Here is an 18,114-nt window from a genome sequence, read left to right on the forward strand (position 1 = left end):
AAGCATAACATACTGTTCTATTTCATTTTATTTGCATGTTAAGCACTACTTTTATTTCAAATTTTACGGATTAAGTTACAGCTAGAAGTTGTAAACTTGCAGCTAGTATAGTTTAGCACTCCAATTTTTAAAAGAAAGATCAAAGTCAACCTCACAATGAATTCTTACGTGTGATAATAAGATTTGACAGAGAAAAGAGCTTACCTGAAATTAAGTAATTTATATTTGGAAATTTAATTTTTATCTTAAAATCAATTTATAATATAATTAATTTTTTTTACCCAACACAAAAGCTAATTGCTTCCACTAGAGTCACATTTGAAAATATTGTTCCAATGTTTATCCATATCCAAATATGTATAAAAGTTTCAAAATTAAAAACTATTTGTTTTTAAAAATAACAAAAACAAACAAACTTAAGTCTATGGAATATGGATAATAACTTAAGAGACACGTTTCTCGTCTCATACCACAAGACGATGACGCACATCCTTTGAAGCAATAGAAAGAGGCTTACGCATTTTTGACGTGAAATTTAATACTATTTTTTTTTTGAAGCAGAAATTAAATACTAGTATAAAATGTTGGTAATCGATGCGGAACCAAATGCATGCCAAGCCCTGACCCACATTTTGTTATTTGCTGGGCTCGAATTTTCATTTTATCATCAGTTGCAACACTTTTTATATTTTATTTTATTTGTAACACGATTTTCATTCTGGGGGTAGGGTGGTCATTCAATCTGTTTATCTACTGATTATCTAATCATAAATCTAACTAATTTATCCAATTGTAATAATCATATTTAATGAATTAGTTAGATTGAAATATCATTTATCATTGGTCTTTAAGGAATGACTCTCGAAGTCAATGGTATTTGGATGCAACTTGCAACAATATCAAATACATAAATATTAAATTTTATTTTGTAAAAATATTTTTTTGAAAAATAAAATATATTATATTTTAAATTTGAGTTGGATATCTATCTATAATGAGAGGTGAGTTAGACGATCTTTCATGAAAAAGTCATGGTTTGATTAATTTTTTTAATAAATTATAAATAGACCAAAAATTTATTTTTGATATATTAATATTTATTATAATTCTATTCAAATAAGAAGGCGCTTCCTTGGCCCCTCACAAAGACACAAACTCATTTCTATGTCTTCTTACATACATAACATAAGTATTAGTATTTTTCTTCTTGAGCATGCCCCCTCAAACAAATGTAGCATTGCTTATAATATGTGCTATTTTGCTTATTTAAATAGTCATCGGATTCTATTGGTGAGTGGATTTTCATGGATTATGTCTGACAGTCTCTAAAAAAATATAAAGGAAAGAAATAAAATTAAAATACATTTGTTTGAATAAATAGAAATAAAAAAGAAAATTCTTCATTTATTTAGATGAGTGGAAAAGTAGATGAAATAAAATAAATAAATTGTATAAAAAACTTTTTTTTATTAACTAGAAAAATAAATTTAACTAAAAAGGTTTATTTTTATTAAATTATTTATTCTTAATATAAATTTATTTATTACTTTTATATTATAAAATTTTATTTTTTAAAAAGTAAAATAAAAAATCCAATACAACACATTTCCCCTCAATTTCATGAAACTTTTGGGGGGCGATTTCTTTCTCTTTTATTCCCCTCTTAAATTAGACCTATTATAAAACTTCATTCCATCTTATTCTCATCTCAAATATTGCTTTCTTACCTCTTCTTTATTTACCCTCAAACAAATAAAGGGTAAAAAGTCTAAAGCTCCTTCAGATCTGAAGGAAAAGGGAATAACTTTAATCCTTAGAGGTAGATACCAAAAAAAGGATGAAATTTTTTATGTCAACATATATAAATTAGGTCTACATAGAATGGCCACAATTTTCAATGTGTCCCTCCTCTCCACTAGAAGTAATTATTAAGCTCTAATGAATTTGGAATTTTGCTGCGCCACCAGCATGATGGTTTTTCATTTTGGATCATCATTTGATTAAGTCCAACAAATACACACCATAAAACTGCTGTGCAATATAGTCTGCTTTAGGAATATTGAAGCCTCGATCTGTATGGCCTATAAAGTTCCCTATTCCCTTGTAAAGTAGAGATTGAATCATTATTAAGTTCATAAAAAAAATACTACACGAGCTATGCCAAAATTATAGAAACAGAGAGGGCAGACATCAACAAATGAAGGGTTATGCGTAACGCATTATAAAAATACGATAACCTAGAAAATAAGGTCAAATGCAGAGGTTTTGTTAGCAAGTCATAATCGCGCTTTCCTTCTTCAATTCATTTGAACCTTGTGTTGCTACTTTTCTTGATAAATAATTTAAAAGATTGTTGTTTAGTATAAACTTTGCTTACTCCAGGATAGCGGCAATTATTTGATTTGACGGGTTTCATTAGAATAAATCCATTAAATAACGTGACATATAAAAATGAATGGTTGATAATATATAGTATTAAGAAATTCTTTTTTCCAATTTATAAAAGTGCATACCGTGTCGGCTAGTGCAAGGAGAACTGTTCATGTATGTGGAAGGTTTGCTCTGATGTTCCTTAGGAATTTTAGATGGGATGAAGTTATTATTTTATTTCTTTTTACCGTAGCGGATGGAATCAAAATTATGATTTTTTTCTCCTTTTTTCTTTTTTTATTATCAAATTAATCTTATAATTTTTTTTACTATCAAATTACTCTGAAATTATTTCCAAACTATGTTAGGTACGCTAATATATAGAAGAAAGATAAATTGAAACCTTACCCGATGCAGAAGAACATCTGCATAAATCCTAATAAATAGATGAAATGTAAAGTTTTCAATATTCCTGCAATTGTTTGGAAGATGTTATACCCATATGGTATGAAATCTGATAGCCACCAGAATTTTTAATTAGATTCCCCATTACATCAGAGTAGAATCCATTTAATAACATAGCTTAAGAATACTATATAGAAGATAAAAGGTAACTTCACATAGATTGTCTTAAATGATTATTGTAGTAAAAATCATTAACTCTGTTAATTTAGTGCATACGAGTTACATTTTAATCCCCATAAAATTCAAAGTGATTTTAGTCTATAAAATTAAAAATTTGCTTTTAGTCTACATAAAATTCAACAACTTCTACAAAGTTTAGACACTTTAACTCAACAACTTCTACATAACTCTACCACTAAACAAATTTGAAATCAAGCGTCGCAAGTTGGTTAGTTACCGAAGGATGTAAGGGAATATATATTGGATGTTTTAATACTCGATTTGGATTTGAGTCGTCATTTTTTTGTTTAGAGAAGCCTACGCTATTCTACTTTTACCTTTTCCTGTAATTTCTAATAATAATTGAGATGAGGTTTTTAAAATTAGATTATTTATTGAATCAGTGAAAGCAATGATTTAAGATTTAATAATTTAACTATGGTTGAACCACGGTTTAACAATTATAGTTTAAACAATACTATCTAATTATATATGTTTGCGAGATGAATGTGAAAGTGAATGAAGAAGATGTTAGAGACTTTAAAATGATTAAATTAAGATAAAAATTAATTGAAGAATAATTTTTTTTGAGGATTAAAATCAAGCTTTGAATTTAAGAGAAATAAAATCAAAACTTTAAATTTTATAAAAATCAAAATTAAACTTGAAAATTTTTCATGAATACAAAATATTCTTAAAATGACGCATGTAATAATTGTCACATATCAATTACATGCATGTCATGTGATTGATATGGAAGTGGCATATTACCTCAAATATTCATTATATAGTACTAACATCTAATTTTGCTAGTTACGTTAATAATAAATTAATAGAGTTATTAACTTAATTAGATTAAATATGGCATATTTTAGAATAATAGTGACAAAAAAAAAACTACGGAATAAAAAAGAGAGTATAAAACCAAATATTTGGAAATGAAAAATATATTTTACCCAATTTTAAAAATAGATAATGAAAGTTGATTTAAATAAATTGTACAAATAAAGCTTGTGGCCAAGGTTACTCCTAAATTAGTTGACGGGCAAGTCTGCTATAATGGTTCACAACTTTTCATTATGCCTTTGCATGCCTTGGTGGTTGGAGTAGTCTTTGTCCTAATGAAAGAGATTATGACAAGGACTATATTATGATTTTCATTATTATGAACTAATTATCAATTAATGAAAACGACGCAGAAGCAAAACAGAAATTATCCGCATATGTATAAGGATATATGAAATTATGAATATAAAGAAATTGAGGCCAGTGGCTTGACACGTGTGCAACGCATATTCTCTATACTTTTTTTATTTTCTTAAACAAAAGGTAGATAAGAAGGAGCACTTGGGGGCCACGTGGTGTCACAGAATGGTTACAGTACGTATACATGAAAATGTAGACAACTGAGCAACAACCATATCTCTTGTAACATTTGCTTGTTGGGGTAAGGGGGAGAGAGAGCACTGTGTGTGACGGTCACCTAATTAATTACTACTACTGGTTCTGGTTTAGATGAATACACTATCACAATCAAACTCCAAAGCTTCACGAGTAATTTCGTGTGTTAGGAAAACTACCTACATGGTTGTGTTACGAAAGGATGCTACATCTTCTGCAGATAATTAATGAGTTCACGATCTCGCTACCACCCTATACTAGCTTTCTAGATCTATGGATTGGGTAATTAATTACCTAACTTTTCACACTTTAATCCTCATAATTATTTTGTGTTTTACTTTTTTAATAATGATACATGAATATTTTTTCATTTTAAATATCTTATTAACATCTCTTATTTTTCTTTTATTTTCTATGATTTCATAAATATTTTTATTATGTTTATATTTTTCTTTTTCACCAGGTGTAACATAACATATGAAGTACTTATCAAATATTTTCCTTTACTTTTTACAATCACTTTGTATATGTATTTTAATTTTTATTGGGTTATATTATTCATATTAATATTTTTTTTATAATATTTACTAAAATAATGTCATTTATTTATTTTTCTATCACACAAATCATTTTATTAATTTCTCTTTATTGTACAAAAAATTATATAAATTTATTAATATATTTTCTGCTTTATGATATTTATTATTATTTTTCTTCTCAAATTGTATTTCCCTTTTCTCCATCGATCGGTATGTAAATCTATTAACTAGGAGTGGAAACGCATCTTTGTCCAAGACTTCATGACGTTTTTTCCCTTAATTTTATTTGCTAATTAGAATATATAATAATATTAACACTGATAATAGATCACTTAATATTGTTGGATACAACACTGATGATGTGACAAAAGCTCAAGTTATTAAACGGAGGTGAAGAAACATGATTTTAATTACATAATTTTAATTAAACATATTCCATCAAGCCCTGGTCCCCTTCTACTTTGTGCAAAGTCTGAAGACACATAACTGATTTAAAGTACGTCTGAATAAATTAAGATTACATTCCAAAAGTCTGATTGGTTGACAAATCATTCATTGTTTTAAAGAAAAAAAATGTTCTCCTTTCGCAAAAGTTGCACGATAAATTCTACAAAACAATAATATGAGTAAAAAAAAAAGAGAAAAAAGAGAAATATATATAAAAAAAAAGAGTAATAAAAAAGAGAGAAAAAAGTGATAAATGTAATAAATGATATAATGAAAAATAAAAAAAATAAAAAAATAAAGTGAAGGTGAGATGGAAGATAAAGTAGATCTATGACAATAATAACCCAAAAACAGATAGATACTAAAACATTGATAGGAATTGTTGTGATTTATTAAGAGATATTGAAACAAACTTATTTGAATAAGTTTTACTGTAAATTTTATTAAAATAAATAAATTGAGAATAAGGTAAGGAAGACTGATAACTTAATTTATAAATTTAACCAAATAACTTTAATTTTCAGCTTAAGTGCTTTAAAATTATAAGCTTTATAGATATTATTTCAAATAATACTTATTACATATAACATGCTGTTATCTAAGGTAAAAGCGTTTGGGTTTGTATTGTTTTTTTTTCTTTTGTCAGCTAAAAACTTATATATTATAAACATTGGCATAAGAAATACCCAATCAAAACATTACCAAAAATAGTCCCAGATTGACTCAAAAGATTACATCATATTTGTCTGTAACCAATCAACCATCTGCAATCTTTGGGTTTGTATTGTGCGTAATTCACACGTTTACTTTCTGCATACTGTAACTTTTATCAGACAAAATAAGACTGGGATGGATTGAATTGTTTTAAACTAATTGATTATAGAGACTCTAATATCATGTTATTAAAAATCTATTTCGATTCAAAAACTTAAATTGTTGAGTAAAGATCTACGAATAAATTATATATTACATGTTAACGTGTGCCTACATTTCAAAGAGACGTGACTGAAGATTAACTTTAAAGAACTATATCAAATTCAGTGGAAATAGTAATACCCTGGGTTTTGGGTACTCATAAAGCTTGATTCAAAAAGTCATAATTATAGCAAGATTCTCATAACATAATTTGAAAGAAGTTTCATCAATTTGTAAAAGAGAATACGTGGATGATATTATACAATCAAAACGAGTGGGAGCCAATAGGGCAGTGAAAGCTTAATGGCGCTTTCTATTGTAGTTAGGTGACTAATGTCTTTAAAAGTGATATTTTGAAATAGAAAGAGCAACATAATGCATGGACCATTATCTAATTGTTATATTGCGTCTGTCACTTCCACTTTATGAAATCATACGTGGCAGAACTTTTCAAAAGAAAAAGAGAATTTACGTGGCAGAAAAATTGCAACACACGTCAAGTTGAATAAACTAGTGGCTTAGCTAGGCCGCTTCAACTAAGTCAAACCTAGAAAGCCATGAAGTTATTATTTCAAAACGAATAAATCCCTGAAGATTCTTTCCCCTAATTTAATTTGTAACGCACTAATGCTAACAATGTATTATCACGTAAAAATCATGCATGCCCTCTCAAATATATAATATGTCCACGCAAGCACTTATTTGGAAATGTAAAACCCTAATGTGGGTTCCTCTTGCGCTTTTATACCCACATATATGTTTAAATGCATGGCCTACCAATGCCAAGTTCGAGGCTATATATAGCACCTTTGCCCTTGCACTTTTCATTCACAAGCATTTCTAAGAAAATCCTTTCTTTCCTAGCAAGCTTACCAATATAATAGAAAAAACATTTCGATCATTTCCATATGGACAAGCTCTTTTTCAACTACTGTTTCGTTGGATACTGCCTTCTTTATTCTCTCTTGCTTGTGCATGGCAAACAATTGTCATGCAATGAAACCCCTTACCCTCGTGTGTGCAAGCATTACATTGAAACTACCAACACATTATCAGCCCTAGATGCTTCCCCTTCTTATTCCTTCCATGATATGGCCCTTAAGGTCACCATGGAGCAAGCCACGGAGGCTTATAAACTCGTCTCAAACATGGACTTGAATAATTTCAAGGACAAGCGAGCCAAGTCTGCATGGGAAGATTGTTTGGAGCTCTATGAAAACACACTTTATCAGCTCAAACGCTCAATGAACTCAAACAATCTAAACGATAGGTTGACTTGGCAAAGTGCATCCATTGCCAACCATCAAACATGCCAAAATGGTTTCACTGATTTCAACCTTCCTTCTCACCTGAATTACTTTCCCTCCATGCTAAGCAACTTCTCTGAATTGCTTAGCAATTCCTTGTCCATTAGCAAGGCTATGACATTGACATCATTCTCATCATCACCATCGACCAAACAAAGTGGTGGGCGAAGGTTGCTTTCAGATGGCTTCCCCTATTGGCTGTCACGTTCAGATAGAAGGCTTCTTCAGGAAACAGCATCAAAAGCTGATGTTGTCGTGGCACAGGATGGGAGTGGGAACTATAAGACTATCTCAGAAGGTGTGAATGCAGCTTCTGGTCTCAGTGGGAAAGGGCGTGTTGTTGTGCATGTCAAAGCTGGCGTATACAAAGAGAATATTGATATCAAGAGGACAGTGAAGAACTTAATGATCGTTGGTGATGGAATGGGTGCTACTATTGTTACTGGTAATCTTAACGCACAAGATGGTTCCACTACTTTTCGTTCTGCTACTTTTGGTAAGTTCGTTGTTAACTAACTCTCATGCATGTCTAGCTAGCCACAATTTCTACATATAAACAAATCCTAAATCAAAATGTTCCATCCTTATTCTAAAATTAAATGTCAATGACTTTTAATATTAGAAATATCTACTAACCATCGTTTAGTTTTTTCTATTTTGATCAAAAGATATTAAAAAAATCACTCTTCTTAAAATTAAACCCTATGTATATCACTTGGCCCCATTGAGACAGGGACATGCACTAGTACTGATTTCTGTACAAGTTAGTGTTACGTACGGACGATCATAATGAGAACTTCTTGTCATTTTCCTATGATGAATAAAATAACCTATCCTTTTCATATTTTCAAACAGTAAAAAGTAACTAACACGTTGGAATCAACAATATAATAAACCCAAAGCATATATTATTTCTTTATTTCAAAAGTACGTCAACAAAAGTGGTGGCCGAGATATTTTCACTTTTCACTTTACACTCGGTGAAAATATCTCTTCCATGATAGATATAGACAAATAAAAGAGTTTTACCTTTGCATCTATATATAATATTTTTCTACCAACTCAACAATTGTCTTGAAAGTTAAAAACCGTCGATTACTGTTGCAGCGGTTGATGGTGACGGGTTCATCGCTCGGGACATAACCTTCGAGAACACAGCGGGACCGCAAAAGCACCAAGCGGTGGCTGTCCGTTCCGGCGCCGACCAGTCGGTGTTCTACCGGTGCAGCTTTAAGGGTTACCAAGACACCTTATACGTTTACGCCAACCGTCAATTCTACCGTGACTGTGACATATACGGAACCATAGACTTCATTTTCGGTGACGCAGTGACGGTGCTTCAAAACTGCAACATCTATGTGAGGAAACCGATGAGCAACCAGCTGAACACGGTGACGGCACAAGGAAGAACCGACCCTAACGAGAACACAGGGATAATCATCCATAACTGTCGTATAACTGCAGCTGGGGATTTGAAAGCAGTGCAGGGCTCTTTCAGAACCTTTCTAGGTCGCCCATGGCAAAAGTACTCAAGGACTGTTTTCATGAAGAGTGCCCTTGATAGCTTGATTAGCCCCGCAGGTCCACCAAATTCTTTCATACTCTAATAACATATATAGCTATCTATCTATTATTCTTTAATAAGCTAGCTGCACTATTTAATGAAAAACAAAAGGCTTGTTAAACATATTATACCTTTTTTCTCTTTCATCTTATTAATTTCTGTTCTTTTTCACTAAATCACTTATTACTTCCTATATTTTCTTTTCATCACAACGTACTTAATAATCGGGTGTAAGTTTGATATTTTCCAAAAGAAAGAGACATGAGATAATGGCCTACTTATTAGATATGGTCCACAACCACACATCCCATGTCTTATATACTTAATCCTTTTTGGCCACTGTACCGTGTTAGGAAAAGGAAAAGGGTGAAAAGCATGAGTAATAAAGTGAGATTTATTTATTTCACTTAATTAGGCGGCTTTATGTATGTTTTTCTCTTTTTCTGGGTGATGCTGAAAGAAAAGTGATCAAGTGTGTTAGGGGTGTAGTACTTATTAATAATTTTTACAATGAGTACTTTAAGTACATGGTTTTTTGACTTTTTGACTTAACAGTTTTTACTCGCTTTTATTCCCAAATTTTAAAATTAAAATAGAGAGAGAGAAAAACCATAGTAGTAGTATATCATAACGTTAATGGAAGAAGTGGGTAAAACTTTAATATTTTTGTCAGAAAAAAGAAATATTATTAAGAGAGAATATAATAGGATAATAGTAATAGTGTAAGGAATTGTTACTACGTACTTCCGGTTGTTGAAGGAGTAAAAATGTATGAATGTATGTTTGTACTGCAGGTTGGTTTCCGTGGAGTGGAAACTTTGCTCTAAGCACCCTCTATTACGCTGAATATGGGAATACAGGAGCAGGTGCAGGCACAGGAGGGAGGGTGAAATGGGAAGGGTTTCGCGTGATCTCCAGTACTGAGGCTGTGAAATTCACCGTTGGAAGTTTCTTGGCTGGGGGCTCGTGGATTCCTGGGAGTGGCGTACCCTTTGATGCAGGTTTATGAAACAAAACGGATGTGTTGTGTTGTGGGGCGGAATTGATTTCCAAAAAATGGATAACAAGTTGTTGATAAAATATAGGAAAATGAAATTGTCATGTAGTTTGTGTTGGGTGCTTTCGAGGGTACACAAATTGCTGTACTTTCGTCTTCCCTTGTCCACTGTCTGCATTCCTTTTGTCGACGGAACGAAGGAGCTATAGCTGGATCCGATCGATGATTCGATTATAGATAGTAGATAGGATTATACCAATATTAATTGATTACATATCCTGTACTTTTTCATTGTGACATGAAGAATATCCTGTATGTATAGCTATAAATAATTGTTTGTACAAAAAAAAAACAATTAATTGTTGTAAAATGGCACCAAAGTGTATAAAAGTCTTTGATTCAAGTTATTCCATCTTGTATTAATTAATTTGTTATATTGCGCGTCAACTACCTGGATTCATTACTCGATTATAATTTTATATTATTCATATAATATTTTACTCATTATTTTACTTTTTTATATCTTGCAATTATCATCATTCATCCCTCATATTATTTTCTTTACATCTTTTATTGCTTTACAAAAAATTATACAAATTCATTGTATCAAAACTTCGGTGATATATTTAAAAAGTGTGCAACTGAAACATTCAAAATTATTTTTTCTCAGCCATAAAATAACTTCTATCTCTCTTCACTCGTACTTTTTCAATCTCTCAGTTGATTGAATGGATTAAAAAGTCTTTCTAAACGTACACTAAAAAGTCATGTTGTGCGCAAAATAACATCATTGATAATTACAATTCATGTATATAGGACCCACAATATATAACATCATTGAAACTCAAAAAACTCTAAAACCACTTGGAGAAAATCATAAAAACACTGTCATTTATCCTTTCCGATTGGTGCTAATGTTAAATCCTATATACTTAATTATATGATAATAACTTCAAAAGAGAAAAAAAATTAACTATAAAAGGAAATATATTCACCAAAAGAAAACTATAAATTAACATGCAGAAATACAAATATGTTGTAGCAAATTGAATTTATATTCTCATGAAGTAATTAAGTTGAGGTTTGGTACGTAGAAGATTTTTTAGGCTGAAATTGTAATAACTAATAGATGGAGAAACGGGTGTAATTAATGTTTCGTTATCCTGGGCAGTTGTGTATTTAGAAAATTCTCATCTAATTAAATATGTTCACAAATAGGCTTGTCTTCTCTTATTTTCTCTGTCTACTCATATGGTGGTTCTCACTCCTCTAAATTAACCAAAGTATTTAGCACAGTGTTTATTTAGAAATTATAATTTCATTTTTTTGACCGAAGAAATTATGATTTCTAAGAATCATGTTTTCTGGAAAATCAAGATTTTAGGTGTTAAAGATATAGTATTATATTTGGCATACTTAAAATATTCTTGAAAATGCTGGATAGATATGCACAAAATTTTCTTACCCTTACGACAATCTTAGATTTTTGTTCCTATGAAAATATTTTGTTTACCAAATTAAACATGGTTATTTTTTTTTATGAGAACGTCAAGTTCTTGAGAATACTTTTAAAATTTTCACACCAACTATAAGAATTTATTTTCAACTTAAAATCCATGGATAACTTCATTTTTTATATACAAAATACTTCTTTAGTGTAAAAAATGTTGAAAAACAAATTAAAGTGAAAGCCACTTATAAAAAACATTAAGAGAGTAAATTTCCACAGAACTGGTAGAATTTTATGATCAGGTTCTTTGTTATATGTAAATATAATAAATCGCTAACATCTCTAAAACGAATCCTGCAAGAAGCTTGGCCTCGTCATAGATTATTAATTCCGTATGATCTTAATGGACTTTAATTTGTTGTTCATTTTCTTATTTATGAAAAGTCATATGTTAATTTAGTTGCATGAAAGATTAAATGATACGTAAAAATAGTATAGCATGTCGTTTTCTAGTTGAGAGTTAACACGATCATTGATTAATGTTTCCTTGAGGAAACTAGCTCACATGGTTTGGCTAATCACAATTAGGTTGTTGTCCTTTGTTGATGTTAACACCTTAATTGTGGTTTGCGATAGTGCTGACTAGCAAACAGAATTACAGAAGGACCGACTAATTATAATTAGTTTTGGTCCTCTGAAAATACAACTCATGCTAAGTCTAGTCATCTTCTAAAATGTTTTGCGCCAGCATCAAGTTGTAACTAGCATCTTTGTACAGGGCCATTTCCCATAATTATCATATCAATAATAATTAATATGATAATTATGGAAAAGCTAAAGAAAATGAAGGCGGCTGATAGGATGTTTAGCACTTGATCGAAAGCCTTGGCCCACCTATCATTTCTAACAGCTGTCTTTTGGTCGCTTTATCTTTAATAAACTACTTGGATGATTAAAATTCCAATTAATATGATGTTGAACCAAACCGAGGGACTATGACTGGAGGAAAAATAAAAACAAATTAAATTTGAAACACCTATCTTAAGAGAAAAAACTACACGTAAATGTTGATTTTTTAATTAATACTTTTGATATCATTTTACAAATTAATTGTAAAAAAATATCAAATTACCTTTTCGGGACAGTTTCAGCCAACGTGATAGCTACTCCAATTTTTCATTTCTTCTTTCTGCAATATGCGTTATACTTTTTTTTTTTTAGGTTTTGTATTAATAATTTTTTTGTAAATATTTATGAGAAAGATATAAAAGAATGTAAACTAAATTTGCATGTTGCTAGTAACACATTTTTCAATAACTCATCCTCAAATATTCTATAATTGACTAAAATTTATTTAAATTTTTATAAAAGTTCTTTGATTATTTTTCATTAAAAGTTAAAATATGTAAAATAATTTTCACTTATAAAAAGATTTATTTATTTATATTTTTATTTTTTATAAATATTAATGGAAAAATGATCACGTAGTTTAAATAATTAGTGTTGGTCGCGTGACATGTTATTTCTAGATTTTCTTTTGAGTCCTGATCTTAAAAGGGAAAGACATCTATATGTATGTGGTGCAGCATAATAAATTTCGCTGTTCTAACTCGATTAATGTGTCTCGAATAAAAAAATTACGATGACTCTCACGTTAGAACAAACCACTCCAAACATCAAGTTTAGCTCGGTTGGTGCGAGTTGTTATGAGTTCTTATAGATAAAAGACACCACTCCAGTCAAAGTTTTTTTTTTTTTTTTTTTACTATTTCATGACCTATCTTCAAGGATGTACATACGTTTTTGGAGAAGGTTAAAAGTAAAAATTTCTTCTCCTCGGTACATGCAATAATGAAACTTTGGAATTATTTGATTACGCTTTTATTGAAGTGGGCTGAATCCTACAAAGGGCCTAGGCCTATCCACGAAATAAAAGCCATGCATCTCAGGAAAAGCTTGTGCATGTATCTCTAATAAAGATTAAAGGCAGTGATGTAGTAATTTTTTGGTTGATAAGTGTTCTGCGTATCAGGGTTAAACCTCGGGGATATTTTAACAATGGACCATGAGTGTTTCTGTGTATGGATTTATTCATTAGAAAGACTTTTAATACAAAAAATTCTTACATGCATGGATCTATTATGGCCAAATTTTGACCAATTGTTATGGAGTTTGAGTGAGAGAAATATTTAATCAATGGATCATGAATAATCGTATAACTGAATTTAATATCACATCTTAATTTATTACTTTAAGCCTTAGGTTTACGAGTCTTGTTTTTATTTTTATGATATTCAATATTCATATTCTTATCAAATGTAAGACTTCACCTCATATTTATATTCAAACAATAAGTTATTCTTTATTGATTGTTTCAGTGTTTGTAAGTGGTGATTTTATTTTAATGAGCTAATTGTATATAAAGTGTTAGGATTGTATATAAAGTGTTAGAAAGAAAAATATTAGAGTGTTACTAAAATTCCTCATACATAGAATAATAGGACTAAACTTTACAAGAGGCTTATTACTACGCTGAAGAAATGATACAAACCAAATTACCCATAAACATTCTACATAACATTCACCTACTGGCCTAATGAGCACATCAAAGGCTTTGTTGAACATTCATAGAAGGAAAAATAAAGTCCTTCATTTCATTTGTCAATCAAAACCAAGCTCTAAATTAAATTACTCTTTGTAACAATCATGAGTGCATCAAAGTTGCCTGGTAGGGCCAAATTGTCTCTACCAACCGATCATAGGTTTGAAAAACAACATATATCATTAGTCTTACCGTCCACTTAATAATATAATCCTCCCACTAATGTTAACACTATATATAAATTGACAGGCGGGAAGCTCACTTAATTGATCGCCTAAAAGCATATTTGACTTTACCAATTTATTATAAACGCGCATGAACCCTTTACTACAAATCTTTGGAAAATTGCTTTGAAAAAGCAATAGCAAATCCAGGTAGAAATTAGGTTAAATTATTTTTATTTCTCTGATTTATTATTTAGATTCAATTTAATCGTTTATTTTTTTTTAATTTAGTTCTTTAATTTTTAAAATTGTTTCTGTTTCGTCCTCTAATTTTTTTTTCAATTTAATCTTCTAATTATTTTTTTTGAAAAAACATAATTTGTGACAATTTAAAACTACTTAATGACAATTTTGAATTGTCATAAAGTATTATTTCTTACGATTTAAAATGAAGGATTAAATTGAATAAATTTAAAAATTAAAAAATCAAATTGAATCTAAAAAATAAATTAAAGAATTAAAAAATAATTTAATCGAGAAATTAATAGATACAAAAATTGGTAGGTAAAATGAAAACACATTTTGATATTGAATACGAGTCGGGAGAAAAGGTACTATCTATTTTTGAAACAAGTACCGCGAATAAAGGAACCATGTGTCACAATTATGATAAATAGATGTATAGTGATGTGTATATATACACACATGTTAGCCCAAAAAAATATATATACACAAGATGTGAAGACGAAGGTGTTTGTTGGTACGAATGAGGAGTTAAATCCTAGTTTTTTCCTGCCTGCTTGAGATGACTATTGTAACGTTTCCAACGATCCATATGAGAATAAGAAAGACTTTAGAGATTATACAAGTATATATGTTATTATATATATAATTGATGATCATTTAAAAAATTTAATTGATATTATTTATACTAACAACATATATTTATTTGTTTGATAGCTTATTATTTTAGAATTTTACTGTTAAATGTACTGGACTTGAACAATCATAAGGTGAGAGGTGAGTAATCATTTAAAGAATTGTAAAAAAAACCTGAGTAGTGAAGACAAAATATATTAAAAAAATTTGTGTTAATTTGCAGGAATAATCATTAATCATGAGAGTAATCAAATGGTGTTAGAGTTAGAATCGATTATTGATGTCTTAAAAATAACTATCTACAAAGGATTTTGATAAATGAAAAATTATGATCAACAAAATAATTAAATGAAATGTCATCGTATGAAATATTATAAATTATGTGTCATTAAAGCGTCAATAATAAAAAATATTAGGAACATTTTACAAGCTTTTCATCATATAAATATATTTGATCTTTAATTAAAAAAACATATTTACATCTTGCAATTTATCTTGGCTAGTCGGCAGGGATATAGTAAACGTTATTTTTAAAAATAATTAAAGAGAACAATAAGCAAAATTGTATGGTCATAACAGTATTATTGGATTGTACCTACATCAAATCTTGGTAAAGTCCATCAAATAATTTAAGAGAAAAATAATATATGTACATGTATATTAGATTATACACAGCCATCCAATGATAAATTGAAATGTAAAATAATTTTGTTGAATTTTATAATAATTATTTTAAAAGTTATTCTTATAATAATATTTTATTGGTTAATATTATAATTTTTTTACACTAATAATGTATAGAATTTAAATTTATAATTAAATCATTAACCTTATAACTATTTGACTAATTTATAATTTTTGTCTTCTATTAATTCTCAATATTAATTCTCAATATGTAATTTTAATTTTCTTTTTTTTTTTACGATGTTAGTCTTTATATTTTAAAAATTCCACAACTTTGATCTAATAGTCAATATTACATATTTTTTATTTTATTAGTTCTTATATTTTAATTAATTAAATTATTTCTTAATAAAACCTTAAGGTAATATGTTAATTTTAAGATTCAATTAGATCAAAACAGAAGAAATAAATGTATGCAAAATTAAAAAATAAAAAAATGTGAAGATTAATAAAAATGAAAAAATAGGATTAAGAAATAAAATTGCAAAATCAAGAATTAAAGGGGAGATTAAAATTGTAATTTATTCTAACTATTTTTGTATATTAAAAGTTGTAAGTTTTTATTACATATAATTATTAATAAAGTACATGTTTGGGATATTTTGATTCTTAATTTTTTTTATTTAATATTTTTTAAGAAACTAATAGTACAATTTTTTTATGAATAAAGTATTTAAATAATAAGATAAACATAAGTTTCTTAATGTTCTAACTCGAGCAAACAAATATATTTCTAGAAGGTACAGGCCCCTATGTGTTTTCCATGTCCTAAGTTTAGTGTTGCATTCTTGACTTATGTCTATCTTGCTTTGTTATGGTTTAGTAGTTCAGGTCAAAATGGTGTGTGTCTGAGTGGGGTGGGGGAACTAGTCCTGTTTAGTAGTTCAGTTCAAAAAGGTTTGTGTATGTGGGTGGCCGGGGACTTGTCCTGATTTATAAACATGATTGTTAAGTTTTCAAGTCTAGTTTACTTCCTTGTTGTAATTTAATTAGGTTGGTTTTTGTTTAAGTTTTAATATGTATTTTGATTCCCAATACAGTTTCTAATAACTTTTTCCTACTATATGCAAGTTGAAACTTTACATAATAATTAACAAATCAGTATCAAAGTTTATTGTGAGTTTGTGACCTTCTTCTAAATTCAACACTTAAAAGGAACACTCTCTGGTTATGTATCTTAAACATATAACTCTTACTATTCGGATAAACTAAACCGTTTTAATAAACCAGTCAACGCAAGGATAATTAAAATGTTGCAGACATCAAAATGAACTTTGGTAAAATGGATCACTGCAGTAATTTAGTGACTCCACAACTTATAATCAACTAGCATTCGTGAAATGGTTATGGTTCACATTCGAATTGTAACAGTATAGCTTTGCTTCAAACTTGTGATGAGTCAGCTCTTGGTTTTGCCTATCCAAGGTCAATCATTCATGAATCATAACTGGTGAAAAGATATGCGCGCATATAAAAACAAGAAATTGCATATGTTTGTTTACATTTACTTAATGTAAGAAAACCATGTTGGGAAGCATAGCAGCATCACTAATGAATGTTGTTTGTCTTACATGGTCACATGATATAACTAGTCTTTTGTATTATACTAGGACTTATGGGTACTGAATTTCCCATCAAATTATTATAATACGGTCCGAAAAGAGAAATGTAGTTATAAGTCATTTCTTCTCAAACGATTTTCAAGTTGAAATCCTAGTAGAGCCACAAGAAAATACAAAGATTCGGAGCATATCTATAAGAAAGGTATAAAAAAAAAAGAAAAGAAGCGTAGTTGGTCTACGATAACTTTGAAAAAAGCAAAAAGGCGTGTGCGGTATTACTAGTATAGAAAGCAATGAATCTAACAAGCAATCCAGCTTAACTATTGAATTATATGACACTAAACCTTTTAGAAATTCAAAAGGAAGGGTGTTCCAATCATAAAAAGATAAGCTGAACTTCCAAGGACATAATCACCTAATTGGTCTCAGTCTCTCATAGGTTTTCTACTATTCAAAGTCACGATACAATGAAACGAATACTGCATATTAGTGTTTATTTTTTGGGTGAACGGCAAAGTAATTTTGCACTGGAGCAATCTGAGGGAACTAAAAGAGCTGTTTAAACAGATAAGATTGTATCTGATAGATCTATCCTTGTTGATATATTAG

At 29.5% G+C, this 18,114-nt stretch overlaps 1 protein-coding gene and 1 long non-coding RNA gene across 2 annotated transcripts; one reads left to right on the forward strand and one right to left on the reverse strand.

Annotated features, from left to right (window-relative positions):
• Positions 1-7,137: 7,137 nt before the first annotated feature.
• Positions 7,138-10,571, forward strand: LOC114413643 (pectinesterase-like). Its single transcript, XM_028378144.1, has 3 exons — positions 7,138-8,099; positions 8,711-9,184; positions 9,962-10,571. The coding sequence occupies exons 1-3, from the start codon at positions 7,205-7,207 to the stop codon at positions 10,174-10,176; spliced, it is 1,584 nt and encodes a 527-aa protein (XP_028233945.1). The 5' UTR covers positions 7,138-7,204; the 3' UTR covers positions 10,177-10,571.
• Positions 8,485-10,431, reverse strand: LOC114413645. Its single transcript, XR_003666953.1, has 2 exons — positions 9,912-10,431; positions 8,485-9,257 (listed from the first exon to the last, which is right to left on the reverse strand). It is a non-coding gene; the product is annotated as an uncharacterized LOC114413645 (long non-coding RNA).
• Positions 10,572-18,114: the final 7,543 nt, after the last annotated feature.

The sequence above is a fragment of the Glycine soja genome, chromosome 5 (genome assembly GCF_004193775.1).
Source record: "Glycine soja cultivar W05 chromosome 5, ASM419377v2, whole genome shotgun sequence".
NCBI classification, from domain to species: Eukaryota; Viridiplantae; Streptophyta; class Magnoliopsida; order Fabales; family Fabaceae; genus Glycine; species Glycine soja.